At 39.8% G+C, this 15,287-nt stretch overlaps 2 protein-coding genes, 1 long non-coding RNA gene and 1 pseudogene across 5 annotated transcripts in view; 1 reads left to right on the plus strand and 3 right to left on the minus strand.

The window, feature by feature from the left end:
* Positions 1-15,287, plus strand: part of LOC143908517 (uncharacterized) — a 252,120-nt gene that overhangs the window by 124,707 nt on the left and 112,126 nt on the right. The window lies entirely within an intron of this gene.
* LOC143908518 (uncharacterized) lies at positions 1,272-2,528 on the minus strand (annotated as a pseudogene).
* On the minus strand, positions 12,280-13,539 carry LOC143908535 (uncharacterized). The gene is made up of 3 exons (XM_077426229.1): positions 13,409-13,539; positions 13,061-13,310; positions 12,280-12,996 (listed from the first exon to the last, which is right to left on the minus strand). Exons 1-3 carry the CDS (start codon positions 13,463-13,465, stop codon positions 12,869-12,871), a joined length of 435 nt encoding a protein of 144 aa, XP_077282355.1. The 5' UTR covers positions 13,466-13,539; the 3' UTR covers positions 12,280-12,868.
* LOC143908536 (uncharacterized) lies at positions 13,789-15,064 on the minus strand. Its single transcript, XR_013260186.1, has 3 exons — positions 14,909-15,064; positions 14,324-14,425; positions 13,789-13,937 (listed from the first exon to the last, which is right to left on the minus strand). It is a non-coding gene; the product is annotated as an uncharacterized LOC143908536 (long non-coding RNA).

A 15,287-nucleotide genomic window follows, 5' to 3' on the forward strand; every position in this document is an offset into this window, starting at 1 on the left:
ACCTCCCGAGTGCACATGCACTACCGTTTGTAATATACCGCGTTGCGCTATTTCTGTAAAAGACCGCGTTCAGTATACCGCCCGAGTGCCCATGCACTACTGTTTGTAATATACCGCGTTGCGCTATTTCTGTAAAACTCCGCGTTCAGTATACCTCCCGAGTGCACATGCACTACCGTTCGTAATATACCGCGTTGCGCTATTCCTGTAAAAACCGCGTTCAGTATACTGCCCGAGTGCATCCGCATTACCGCTTGTAATATACCGCGTTCCCTTATGATCTACGTGTAACCCCGGATTCTGAGCTAAATAAAATAACTAATACGTGTGTACTATAAATTGATTTCTGTCTCTGGGCCTTTCATCGAACTCCCGATCTAGCAAGCTAGTCCGCGTTTGATAAAGTCAGGCCGTTACAAACTAATACACAGCAAATTCAAGTATGTTATTTTAACTGAAGCTCTTTTTACACATTTTTTTGCCGTTTTAAATGACATCATTTAATACGGTTGAACGTATTAAGGGCCGGTTGTTCCAACCTGTTGGTAAGCTAACTAATAGTTAAATCATATGTCTATCTTTGTCTAAAGACATATATATGATTTAACTATGAGGTAGTTTACCAAGAGGTTGGAACAACCGGCCCTAATACAATTAAACGTGTTAAGAAGCTACATCCACCTAGAGGCCCAAAAAATAGGTCGAAATTCAGATTTCTTTTTTTTTCAGAAACTATTAGTGGGAATGAAACGAACTCTGTACTTAAAGATACATGTTTTGAGAGCTTAAAAAAAAATTTTTATTAAACAATTTCCAAACACAAAAAAGTTATAGCCGCCGGCAGATGATGAGTTTTTTTTCGACACGTTTGGTGGTGGACATCAGATCTGGAAAACCGCTCGATGGATTATTTTGAAATTTACACAAAATACGCTGAGAAACGTTTAGAGGTCGTTGACAATCGCAGATTTTTAAAATTGATTTTTTAAACAAAATGGCAACGAAATGAAACTCAGGTATGGACAATTTGTGAGAAAATGTCGTCATTTTTACGTAATTATTAAAAAATAAAAATTGATTTAAAAAAAGTAAGATCGTCAACGACTTCTAAATGTTTCTCAGCGTATTTTGTGTAAATTTCAAAACGATCTATTGAGCGGTTTTCCGGATTTGATGTCCACCGGCTTCGAAAACAGTGTTTTGAGAAAAACGCGTTGAAAGTTTCAAGTATGGTTCTACTATTGTTAAGTGAAGAATTTTTAACTTTACCTCTAGTCGTCAATTCCAGGACCATATAGAGTACCCTCAGCAGCAATTGCAGCTTCATGGGAAGAGGATTGTTTTTGTCTGCGAGCAATTCTCCTTTCGCGCGTCGCCTCCTGTACTCGAATTTCAGCTGATTTGATGCGCGCTCGGTCTTGGTTCTCGCAGTATGTAGCGCAATTTCGGCCAACAACAATATTCAATGCCTGCATCATTAATAAATATGTAGCAGCACCTTTGTTGAAAGTGCATGCGGCAATATTTGCAGCAATTTTAACAATAAATGCACTGCTGTTTTGGATTTTTTGAACCACTCGCCAAATAATGTTGTTCAAACTTTCATTTGCATTTTGAGTGAATCCACCGACGCATCTCTTCAATAAATTGTCATTCGAAAGATTTTTATATATCGGACGAATTGCTTTGATAACATCGTCGTGAAGTGGCGTTTTATGCTCATAATGCTGCAGAGTCCTTGCGGCTTTCGCTTGCTGCCACGAACACCACGGTTCCGGTGCTTGAGGGCAATTATCGTGTCGAGGCTCTTTATTCGTTGAACACTTGTGGTAAAATGTGGCCCATATAGCATCCTTCATTTTTGTCACAGAATCGCAGTTTCTTCTGATGGCAAGGCCGTGATAAACTGTCAGTTCATCGATCAGTTTTTCAGTCAATTTGCCTTTACCACCGAGACCCGTGGCTTTTTTTTGCAAGCGCGAAGTCTTGTACCCATGCGTTTTTGAACGTGGCCTACACATTCTTTTTTGTTTATGACAACAGAAGGACCGTACGGAGAAGCATCTATTATTCCCTTATACGTTTTCGAGTCACCGTTGCTTATATAATTGATATATTTTACTCCGTAACTGGATTCAGATTGCTTGAACATTTCACGGATAGCGTAGTCTTCCATTTTTCCCGCCGATCCTTTATGATTAGCAGAACAATTGTCTTGATGAGAATCAAACCACTCGAGATATTCTGCCGTATTTATCTTATCTGCCCAAGATTCACAGGCCTTGCAATAACTGCATTTTACTAAAATATCGAGAACTTTACCACTATAGTGACCAATAATAGTTGATACACCATGCAAGGAATCGAATCCTCGTTTTCTCCATGTTCCGTCTCCCGAAACAGTAAGTCCTATCGTTGGTCTCTTTACTTTTTCCAAATTATTCGCTTCCATCGTCTTTTTTTTTCTTCTTCAACACTTTGAAATAATACTATTTTGCAAACAGCGTCCGAAGCATGTACTAAGCTATTCATGATCAAATCGTAGGTGACCTGAAAAACTGGTCGATGCAAATCCATAATTTCACAGAATCTTGTTGCTCCCGCTAATCCGATCCCCAGCAGTCGCATAGCAAAGATAAATCTTCGATTTATTTCGTAAGCGCTTCCTATGTACGGACAAGATGAGATGTTTACAGGTGGGCATGAATTGCGAGTCACTATTATTTTGAAGCCTAAACCTCGTTCACTTGCGCGATTGAATTTCACATCGTTTCCACATTGCTTACATTTCACACAGTCGCTTACTGCAGAAAACACAGTTCGGAAGTTCAGAATCACATATCCGATAGAATCATTTATCGGAACATCGATATTTTTCAGGTCCTGTAATTTTTTTGTGGACGCACTTGTGTTCGCTTTTTCTTTTTTTTCGTTTTCGAACTGATTCAATGGTCGTTTACTTTTCTTTGATCTGTCTCGTCTAAACGAAGTAGAAGCTCTTGTTTCTCGAGGAATTTTTACTTTTGATGCCATTATTACCACTTTACGTACGCTTCAAAACTCGAATACACGAACAGAAAAGCAAGTGCGTAAAGTCTACCAGTACGTCTACTCGCTAACGTTGACAACAACTGAAAAAACAACTGAAGAAACAACTGAAACCTGATATACCGCTAGAGCGATATTTTCTGTGCGCGCCACGTCAGGTAGCGGAGTTCGAACGCTTGAACTTGTTTTCCTCAAAATTCTGTAACTTCGTCAATTTTACAGATATCAATGTGAAATTTTCAGGATATATTCTTAACACTTGAAACTTTTAAAAAATGAAAAAAAATGCAAAAAAAATTTTTTGGTAGATGTAGTCCCTTAATTTAACACGCAACAGAACATGTAAAACGAGCTTCAGTCAAATGTGTCATTTTTAAACGTTTATGCGTGTAGAAATAACACAATTGGATTTATAGTGTAGTTAGTTTGGTTTTTGGTGTTCTTAACCAGTCATCTACAGTATTTTTATATTTGGAGTTATATGGCATTAGTAGAGTTTATACCTCTCATTGAAAGACATATTGAAGTGCAGATTGTTATCTAATATCACTAAGCTATTCATAACTTCTACCAATGTTGTAATGAATGTTGCATCACGGGAAGAATATTTTATTAGAATCTAATTGTTTGCTTAAGTTTCTTAATTGTATGCTACAAAAAGATGTATATTTACTGTAAAAAAACACATTTTTCAAAATGTTAATAAATCATAATAATAAGAGAAATAGAACCGTTACGATATTTTACGTACAACCCCGGCATTAAGAAGGAAAGGCTAACCAGAGGGGTCGGGGTAAGGAAGGACGCAACTAGATACTTACAAATGTCGCTCGCAGGTACGCGCTCTGAGACGCGTGGCGCGAGCTGAGCGCACTTTTATGACTCAGGAAAGGTCAGCGTCCGTAAAGACGCTAGGACGCCTTTCGTGAGCGATGCGATCGTCGGTCCCTTTTCGAGTCAGAGAATTTAATCCCTTTAACTCAGGATCGGACCTCGTGCAATTTCGAGAGAGGGATAAGTAGTGTGTGAGGTTTAAGTTATAAATGAATGCAGATTGAAATTAATATTTAACATAAGGTAAACATTTATTACAATAATATAAGCTAGTTGAACAATAAATGAGAATTAGGGCAAATAACATTGAATACATTCATAAGTGTGAATGTCGGATGGATGTGTAACGTGTGTGCGTGTGTGTTTTTTGCGTGTGTTACATGAGTGCGGGGGTGATCGGGCATGATTTTTGAAGGGAAAACCTACTTGAAAATGATCATCCTGCCCGCTATTATTACAATCAGAATCAGAAGTGAGATTATATGAATTTAGCTAAGTGTTGTGTATGTGTGTTTGAAGCTAGATTAATCGAGGGTAACTATTTCGGCTTCGGATAGTTCTTCGAGATTGAGAGTTGAGGCGGTCGAGGAGGTCGGGGACCACGCGAAAGGGGGCCACCCGACAAACAGGGCGGAAAGATATGGGAGCAAGGCGAGAGGGTAGGATGACAGGACGGGGAGGTTTGACAACGGGGCGATTTCCCTGTGACGAGCAGGGTTCCTCCGTAGGAATCGGTGGAAGCGGGGAAGTGGGGAGTCGCGAAGGACCCGCGTTGTCCGATTCTTGAGGGAAATCAAGCTCTCTTCGCGCCCGCTTGTTCCGACAATTCCTCTTCCGCTTGATCGAGCGGAGATTCTGGGTTTCAGAGGGTGGAACTTCCAAGTCTACTAAAATTATTTTATTTATTTAGTGGTCGATCTTTGTCGGAACAACTCGAGAGCATACAAAAAGATTGTTACGAGCTCAAGGTGTCAGTGAACCGGCTGAGTCCGCGACAGCGACGAAGACCCCGAGAGCCAAAGCCCGACACGTCAGCCAGACCCGCGACAACGCCAACGACCGCTGCGGAACCAATGCCTACACCGGAAGACCCAAACCTACGATAGTAATCTACCACGGGCTCAAGGTGTCAGTAAACCGGCTGGGTCCGCGACAGCGACGAAGACGCCGGGAGCCAAAAACCGATACGTCAGCCAGACCCGCGACAACGCCAACGACCGCCGCGAAACTATGCTTACACTGGACGACCCAAACCCATGATATAGTAAGATTGGTTATAATAAACTCCCGAGGATCCAACAATCAATAGACCACTTGAGAGGGGGGACGATAACGCGAAAGAGAAAAAGGATCAAGAGACTTACTACTTGGCGCTGGTCAGATTGGACTAGAATGGCTGGATCTCCTTGGCTGTGGCTGTGGATAGGCTCTCGTCGATACTCAATGAGTTTAAATTCGCGCACAGAATTTAACTTAAAACTTGAGATCGGATCCGAATGTGATAATGTTTGCAAACGGCAGAGAGGTGAAGTAAACTGAAGAGATCCACCGGGGTGAAAAAGTGAACCGCCTAAACAGGAGCTGAACTAAGAGAGGGAGTTCCGTGATGTCGCGATTTATATAGGAAAATGTAGGGAATTGAAGAGGTGGATTTCATGTGGGGTGTATCTGGTTTTCGTTTAAAGGATTTCTGGTTGGCGGGATGTTTCTAATTATTATTTAGGGGAATTCTTATTGGGCGAGATGTTTCTCAACCAAAAACTAGATTTTAAGTTTCGCCTATCCTAGGAAGCTAGAGACGGTTATCGATTTTTCCGGTTTTCCATTGGTGAGCCCCCCTCGTAGGACCCCCACTATCTTATTGAGGGTGTAACCCATCGGTTTTTCCAGTGACGCATTTGTTTTTTGGTTATCGCCGATTTTTCTTTTATTAGGGTTTCTCACTTGTCTCGCGACCCTGTTTTTATGTTGACAGACGATCCATACTTCTCGATTTTAAGTGCAGTTTTATTGCAAACAGAAACTTCCCCCACGTGCTCTTAAGATTTCTAAAAGTACGTATTAGGTTTCGTTTCTGTTTGTCGGAACATTGCACGGCCAGTTTTGAGTGAGTTGTGCGATATAATACAGATTCCCATCATCCCCCGTCTGGAATCAAGGCACCTTTTGCGCGTTGTGTCGCCGAGTTTATAGTTATGGGCCACACGAGGTTGACGAGAATCTGGTCACTATATTCCCCGTCTGTTAGTAATTTGTCATCTGAAAGGTTGCTTTTAGTTGCCCAAGTAAATAGGTAATTTGATCATAAAAAGAAAAGGAATATGAGGGGGTCTAACCTCACTCCCCGATCGATAACCGTCCGTGCTCGGTTTGTTTATCCTAATCTTAAGGGCTATCTTAGGCGCATAAGAATTCCCTCGAAAAAGGGATATCGTGGAGTCCGCAGGACGTAACAGATACACAATCAAATTAGAATCAAAGCCATACAATTCAAGCTTAGATCTTTGACAGCCCTATATTAATTTTCATGTGTGTGTGTGTGTGTGTGCGTGTGCGTGTGCGTGTGCGTGTGTGTGTGTGTGTGTGTGTGTGTGTGTGTGTGTGTGTGTGTGTGTGTGTGTGTGTGTGTGTGTGTTATATATATATATATATATATATATATATATATATATAATTCGTAATTTATTGCATATTCCCGCAGGGTTTGCAATCTACCACCAATACTACCCTTCTCCTCTCACTTTAACCCTTTGGACCAACGGCTTAACGTCTCTTTCCGAAAGACGGAGCCCAGTTTTCTCCGCACAAGAGCCTATTTTGCACGGAGGGGCGCAGCTATCGGAAAAACTTTCCATGCTTCATGGCTCCAGTGGACTCGAACTTGGTTCTTCAGATTAGAGTCTGGCGCTCTACCACTAGACCACACTACCGCCCTTATATATATACATACATATATATAATATATATATATATATATATATATATATATATATATATATATATATATATTGTCACGACTTTTTGCACTCCCGGACCGCTCCGGGACGTGAGCCGGATCAAAAGGACTTAGGAGAGCGGGATGGTTGGCCTCTCCAGTGATTTCCTCGCACCTCCGATACTCCACGAAATGTTCCGAATGTTGGGCGCCCGACGCGTACCTTCGCGTCCACAAAATCGCGAAAACCTAAACGAGAAACGAGACGCAAAACGAAGTGTGGAGGTGCGTGGAATCGGCTAGCTTGACCTAATCACGGGCGGGGTTAATAAAGGGCGGCGCGATATTCGGCGGGGTGACACGTTAATTTCATACTCAGTCAGATAACAAAGAATATAACATTTATTGAGTACTGGTTGTCGAGAAAATAACAACGTTTATCCATCCGGCTTCGATCAAACACAAGATAAATTCGATAAATAAATCAAGAATAGCCGGTGGCGGGGTGTCGAGATTCATTTAACAGGAATACGGAATACGGAACAGGAACAGGCGGACGCGAGACACCCACGGAGTATTAATTGGGTCTCTAATAAACACGCTGAAGGTTCTATTCTCAAACAATTAATAATTCGAGTCGGAAATTATAACACGCAAGAATACTACACTTAACATCACTCACGAGAGTGAGGTTCAACGCAAAATGTCGCAAAATAATGGTACGTCACGCTTGGATTGCGTGAAAACCACGTCCGGAACCGTACGAAAACTCTGTCGCAATGATATCTTAACTTAACGCGAGATAGTCGGCTCGGGCGCAACGGGGAGGCGCCGAGTCATTTAACCAAGCAAGTCGCGATATCGCTAATAATGTTGGGCGCCAGGTGTGGAGAAGGCCACACCACCTTTGACTCGAAGTGCTCTTCTAATCTCCACGGAACGCCAGGAAGAACTACGCAATTAACATCTAAACGCACGAAGCGTGTGAACGCCGGTACTTTATTAACGCGAGTATAGGACGCAGCGCAAGCAATACCGGACGCAAAGTTTCTCAGCGCGAGAGCACAATTCTCAGCCCGTAATCACGAGATCCGAACACCGATCGATACGCTAACACCGACGCTCGAACACCAGAACTTCCCGACGCGAAGAAACGGAACGCAATTGACGAACTACCGGCCCGTATGCGGCCGTATACCAAGGTCGCGAGGACAACGCAATATATTCGCGATACCGAACTCATTAACGCCTATCGCGATCTCCAGGGATTCGCCACAACGCTTGTACCGCGGTTCCGCGGCTACGATACCATCCCGAGGCCCTTCGCTCTCGTTATCGATCGCGAAATTACACTCAATCTTAACAGACGTTATCCCGAGCGAGAGCGTGTACCGGAGGGCGGTGTCGTGGCTTTACATATCGCGATTTACGGGCAACCTCACCGGGAATACGCCTTCTCCTGGGCTCCTCGCCGTCGCCTTCCACCACGATCCTCGATCCTCCAGACGAATATCGAAATACCCGACTCGGGGTGGCTATCGCGTATCTTACAAAACGATTCTCGCCGACGGACGACCAGAGAGTGAAAACGCTAGACCCGCTCGATTGCGGAATCGATAAGGTACCCCTTCCTGAGGGGCGCGCGAGCCAATCGGGCGCGAGCTTGCAAGCCCGCGGTGTCCCGGCGCAGTGCTGTCGATACGAGATCCTTCGGGGGCGTGCAACGGTCCCTCGGCGGCGTGCGACTCCTCAATTCTGTCCTTAGCAGCGGACGGAATTCGGTTCTCGCCGGTGTGCCTCCGGTTTGACCCTGGGGCGGTGATCAGTCACCCCGTAGGTCGATGTTTGGTGGAGATCATTTGCTGAAGCCGGGTATTTACCCAAGCGCTTGATGGGACCCCGCTATCGGCGGCCTCGTCCGTCGCTGCCGCACGTGCCGCCCGCCTGCCGCGTTGCTCTCGCCAGCCCGCGATCTCTGCTGCTTCCGCGTTTGCCACCCCTCCCGAGTTATCGATCGTCCTTGATTTCCTTCGCCAAGTACTCCCTCGAAGGTTTGCCGTGGGGTGGGTGAGGTGCCGCGCGTATTACATTGCATAAAAAAAAAAAGTAATCAGAATGCGGAAACGCGATTAAATACGACCCCTGGAGATCTCGCCGTTGCCTCCCTGGTCCGTCCCTGGGCGCAAAATTCCGCGTCTTGTGACGGCGGCGGGGCGCCGCGACGAGGCGGCGAGCCGCAACGTCACAATATATACACACATATTTTTTCAACTAATAAATTATATATATTTAATATTAATAAATTATTTTTTTTTTATTCAATTTCTTAAAAAACGTATATTTAATGTTAAGAAAACATTTATTTAATGTTGATAAAACATTTATTTAATGTTAATAAAACATTTTTTAATGTTAATAAAAATTTTTTTTATGTTAATAATGTTAATGGACTTGGTTAGAGGAGCGAATGTGATGTGCATGTGTGGGTGAGAAGCGACGAGAGTGAGTGAGAGTTTAGACAGTAATAAAAAGCGTAACGGGCGTCAAAGAGTTAAATAGGTAGGAAGAATAAGATAGGATAATAAAGGAAATTGGCATTTCATAAATATTGTAGTAAAAGAGCGTTAAAGATAAAGGAGAAAGCGAGAGGTTAGGGATCAAAAAGGTGGGAGAATTGCGTTTGCGTTTCAAAAGGGAGCGGAATTTGCGCTACGTGGTTAAGGTAGGTGGCGACATTGGACGCGTTCAGCGAATCAAACCGCTCAGTAATAGTCGAACGTGATTGGCTCTTACTTTAAAAACCAATCAATCAACGCAGAGTTGTGTAGCGGTGTTGTCCGCTGAGCGAGCCCATTGGCGTGATAGATCAGGCTTAGAGATAGCTGTCGGGTGTCAGCTTAGAAGGTGAGCGGACACGCATGGCGAGTGAGAGGGGGGAGGAGGGACGAGGGCGAGTTGATGGCGGATATGAATGTGAGTACAGATACGATTTTAGATAAGTCAAGAAAGGAAAAAACGGTTAAAGAAACATTTGCTGTACCAAAAAAAGAGAAAAGAGGAAGAGGAAGACTTTTAAAGGAAAAACTAAGAATGAGGGAAAGAGCGAGTTTGACCAGCATACTAAATTTTGTGAGAAGTGAATGGTATGGCATGTAAATTAGAGAAAGCTAAGAAAAAAAGAGAGGAACAAGAACATCGTGCGAATGACATTTTCAAGAGAAGTAACAAGACAATAAGAACGCCACCAGGTATAGATAAGTTAAAAGTTGGAACCGCACCCGTAGGATAAAAGAAAGAAAAGGATGGAGATCTGATGGTATTGAAGAAGAATGAAGTAGACGGCTCGATGATGGCAATCTTAAGAGAGATAAATGCGGAGTTAAAGGATATGAAGATGGAGATGAAAGGGATGAAAGAGAGAATGAGCAAATTAGAGGATAGTTGGACCGTAAGAGAAAAAAGGTTGGAGGACAAAATGGATAAGTTAGAGGCTAGGCTGCGGAAGATGGAACAAACAAAGAATGATACAGTTGTGGATGTGGTAAAAATTGAAAAGATTGTAGGAAAGGTGACAGTGTTAATAAAAAAGAGTGAAAGAAGCACAAGAGATAGGAGGGAAAGAAGAAACAAATTTGTAATTAGAGGATAGCAAAAGGAGGACAGAGTAGGTGTATAAAGGAAACAGCTGAGACATTTTTGGAGAAGGAGTTTAGAGTCAAGGAGAGGGTTAAGAAAATGCAAATAACAAGTAAGGAAGGAAAGGAGGTAATCGTTGTGGAAATAGACTGCTGAGAATCGAAGAAAATTGTAATAAATTTAAAGAAAAAGCTAGGAAGCCGAAAAATTTTCATTGATCACGATCTGTCGTACGAGGAAAGAGAGGTGCAAAGAATAAGAGAACGCGCGTGGAAAGAAAAGATAGATGGAAAACGGGTAAAAATAATTCTGATGAAATATAATTCTGTTAAGAAGAAATAAGGCTACTACCACTTAGGTTGGTACGTATCACTTGGATTGAGTTTGGTAACGCAATTTTGTGATATAATAATTTCTTTGCAAAAAATTAGCGCAATTTAATTTAAAGATTTCATATCTTTTTTTGAAATACATGTTACTTGAGTTGTTAGGTAATATAATTTTGTGAAGGAGAAATTAAATATTTCACATCTTTTTTGAAAAACATGTCACTTGAGTTAAGTTAGGTAATATAATTTTGTGAAGAAGAAATAAAGCTATTATTTAGATTGAATTTTTGAATTTACAAAATACATTGCGTGTACTTTGCGCCTTTTTTTACCTTTTTTAAAAAAGGTAATTTTGTATTGATATCACCCATTTTTTAGTGTTAAGCAAGAATCTATAAAAAAAATTTTATTTTTTATTTTTTAATTATTCACGAAATTAGCAATAACAACAAATTAAATTTTTATTGAATTAGCAAATTAGTAATTAGTTACAAAAAATTACTATTTACATAAAAGTTAATAATATTTAAGTAAAAGTAAATTATACACCTCTGACAAAATTTAAAAGAACACTAAATTTATCTTTAAAAATAAGCAAAATTCAAGCAGCTGTAACTTTGTTAAAAATAAACGACATTTAAATTTAAAGCTTAAAACCTCTACTTTCGAAAGATTACTATTATTTTTTAATGTTTGATAACTTTTGCATATAGAAAATTTTTCTCTCACTTTGTAGACTTGTTACGTGCACAAAAAAAATCTGCAAAAATTTTCAACTTCCTAATGTGAAAGCTTGAAGTTTTCTTTGCAAAATCTTTTTTTTTTAATGTTTCTACGTTTCTGCATTGGTGTTCTGTACAGTTGTTTTCTGAGTCAAAATGAAAAAGAGAAAAATCGCTAATTTTTATATTATTTTCATCAATTTGATTCATATCTACATGTTATTTAAAAAAATTTGGCAATTATACCGTTTAATAGAGCAAAGTTTCAGCTTTAAGAATCTGTTTTTTGAATTGTGATACGATGATTTCTAAGGGGTTATGAGCAATCAAAGTCAAAATGCTCATTTCTTATTCAATCCGTGATAAATTAGTAACAAAAAATCGTAGAAACATTAAAAAAAAAAGATTTTGCAAGGAAAACTTCAAGCTTTTACGTTAGAAAGTCGAAAATTTTCGCAGATTTTTTTGTGCACGTGACAGGCCCACAAAGTGAAAAAAAAATTTTCTATTTTGTCTAGTTCGTAGTTTTCTATATGTAAAAATTACCAAACTCACAGAAACTAAAAAATAATAGTGACCTTTCGAAAGTAGAAATTTCAAGCTTTAAAATCCTTTTTTAAAATTTAAATTTTGTTCATTTTTAACAAAGTTACAGCTGCTTAAATTTTGCCTATTTTTAAAGATAAATTTAGTGTTCCTTTAATTTTTGTGAGATTTATATAACAGTTAAGACAATCATATAAAATAAAACACAACTAGTTTTGTTGCAAGTTTGTTTATCAATGTCATGATTATATTAAATCCTAAAGCTTGTACAAGCAATTATATGCTAAATTACATAAACCATTTATCTTAAAACAATCTAATTTAAGATTTTTCAATGATCTCGCAAAAATGTCTCATTAATAATATTTTATTAAAATAAATATTAATATATACTCTTAAAGTAGTTTCAATAAATATAATAAAACTCTAACTATACATCTATCATCTTGGACAATAGTTACAATCAGGAAAACACTGCAACAATTTCTATTTTATTTAAGTGCACCATATGCAGAGGTTGATTTGACTACCTAATTGTAGCCATGCCTCTTATTCATCTTCTATTACTCGTACCCAAGAGTTGTGAAATATTAGTAAAATATCTTTTACTGGGCATTACGCGCGATACAGGCATCAAATTCAACATAATTAATTATAAGTAATAAAACATTACTGAACGCATTTTCTATCCATTTTATCTATGCGGATTCCTGACCAGTAGTTAAAAGATGCAGAGCTTTCCGAAGATTCATTACAGAAGTAGCTACATAATCCAATGCACTGCTTGCCCATTTAATCATTTTTTGAACTTTGCTAATTTATTCAACCGTTAACTTGGCACCATACTTATCATCTTCTGATTTAAACCACTGCGTTCTTGTAGTTGGCAGATCTAGCAAAGTATTATCCTTAGGACTTCCAGGATTTACACTTGATTCAGGTTCATCTGATGGTCATAAAATGTTCATTAGAATTTGACAAATTTGTGAGGATAAACACCTAATATTTACCATCGTTGTCATTCGACGCATTAATAGAAGTACTATCATCATCTGCTTCTTTCATTGGCCCTGGCACCGAAGTTTCTCCATTGGTGAAACAATTGTTGAGATAAACTGCTTTCCATTGAGCATACTTCCGATTTTGTGCCGCTTCCACGTTCAATTCTTCAAACAGCGTCAACACATCGCACAATATCTGAGCAGTATAAAAGCTCTGTAGTACATTCTTGGAAAAATTTCGTGCCTCTTTCTCTTTGTGCTATAAAAAAAGTAAGTCATTAATACAATAAATATAAATATAACATCAATTATACATATGTAAATATAATCAATCAATAATGTATATGTGTAATTTACCTGAATCAGCAGGCCAACAGCAGTGGCGTTACTCGAAAGACCGGCAGCAGCGGCCATACTCAAAGGGCCGACAGAAACAGAGGTACTCGAAGGGCCGGCAGCAGTGGAGATACTAGAAGAGTAGGTTGCAGCAGCAGCACTCGAAGAGCCGGCAGCAGTAGCGGTACGTGAAGGGCCGGCAACAGTGGCGGTATTTGAAGGGCCACCAACAATGCCAGTAGTGTTCGGAGGGACGGAAATATCTGAAAAACATATCTGAAATTTTAATGTATATATATTAAAAATATTAAAATAAAATAGACATATTATAAATATGCATTTATACTTACATCATTTTCTTCAGCTTCGTAAATCGATACGCATTAATAGAAGTACTATCATCATCTGCTTCTTTCATTGGCCCTGGCACCGGAGTTTCTCCATTTGTGAAACAATTGTTGAGATAAGCTGCTTTCTATTGAACGTACTTCCAATTTTGTGCCGCTTCCACGCTCAATTCTCCAAACAGCGTTAACACTTCGTACAATATCTGAGCGGTATAAAAGCTCTGTAGTACTTACATTCTTGGAAAAATTTGCAGCCCTATCATTCTTATCGGCATATAAAAAGAGCTTCAGGGCCCAATTTTCTAAATGCGATTCAGCAGTCACATCGTTAGTAATAGCTTCGTTGTCATGCAGTTCTTTCTTCGTTGCTTCCAAGCAGTCCATCAACTTTAGTAGAAAATCTCCGCCAATGTTTTGGTGGACATTTCAATTCAGTTTGAAGAGCATACAGGCGACTTGTTTTTTTTACGTAAATTTTAATTAACTCTTTGTTTCTCTTAGAATACATGTTTTTCACCGTGTCATTACCGAGATATTTCTACAATCTTTAGAATCATGATTTAGAATGTATATTATAATATGTACTTACACCAATAACTGACAACGTTATCTCGCTGGTCGTGTTTCGACGCGACTGTTAAATATTTCTGTATAGATTTCAGAGAATTCGGAACTTGCGGCAAATCGGGTCCTGCCAGTGCAATTAGAATAAGAAATATCAAAGATACATTTGTTAAGAAATTTTATCTTTTCTCGATAGATCGCTTCTCGGATATATCCACACTAACATATCTCTATGCACAAAGAATGATAACATATTAACAACACTCAACGGCAAGACGATTTCTTATCGTCAAAATAATTAATCTGTATGTCAATTGCGGTACTACACTTGTCCTTCAAAATACACACATTGCAGTATTTTCATACATATATCAATACGGCACAGTTGTATTTTATTTTTTTATTACATCACTATATCTATCACGCGGCGACGGTCACGAACGACTGTCATTATTTCTAGGTTATAATAAATAGATGTTTCCATTTACATCAAAACTCAGATAATTCTCACTTGTGACGTCATTCTGTCTTTATCATTCATTAATGCCAAAAAGGATAGAACGACGTCACAAATGAGAATTATCTGAGTTTTGATGTAAATGGAAAGCACCTAATATAACTGACATGTTCTCAAATGCCATCTATCGAGGAAAAAAGGAACCGAATGACGACGACGACGACGACGTATCTTAATTGTAATTTTACCATTTCAGACTTTTCATCGTAATATCTCCGCTCGTAGGGCACGTAGCGGAATATTATAAGAGAAACCCCCCCCCCCCAAATCGACCCAAGCTACCGATCAGGCCTACTTGGAACTTGATCCGTTCACTCGTTATTGAGATCTCAAAATCTCGGGTACTCGCAACTCGTGCGTTCGCGTAAAAGAGTCACGGTCGGTCTCGCTCCGCGTGTACTTGGCGCGAGACACTGCCGTGTCTCTTGATTATATAATAAGAAATTATTTTGTAAGATTATGCAAAACGTGG

Source organism: Temnothorax americanus, unplaced genomic scaffold, assembly GCF_048541705.1.
Source record: "Temnothorax americanus isolate GAGA-0224 unplaced genomic scaffold, ASM4854170v1 Scaffold98, whole genome shotgun sequence".
Classification (NCBI taxonomy): Eukaryota; Metazoa; Arthropoda; class Insecta; order Hymenoptera; family Formicidae; genus Temnothorax; species Temnothorax americanus.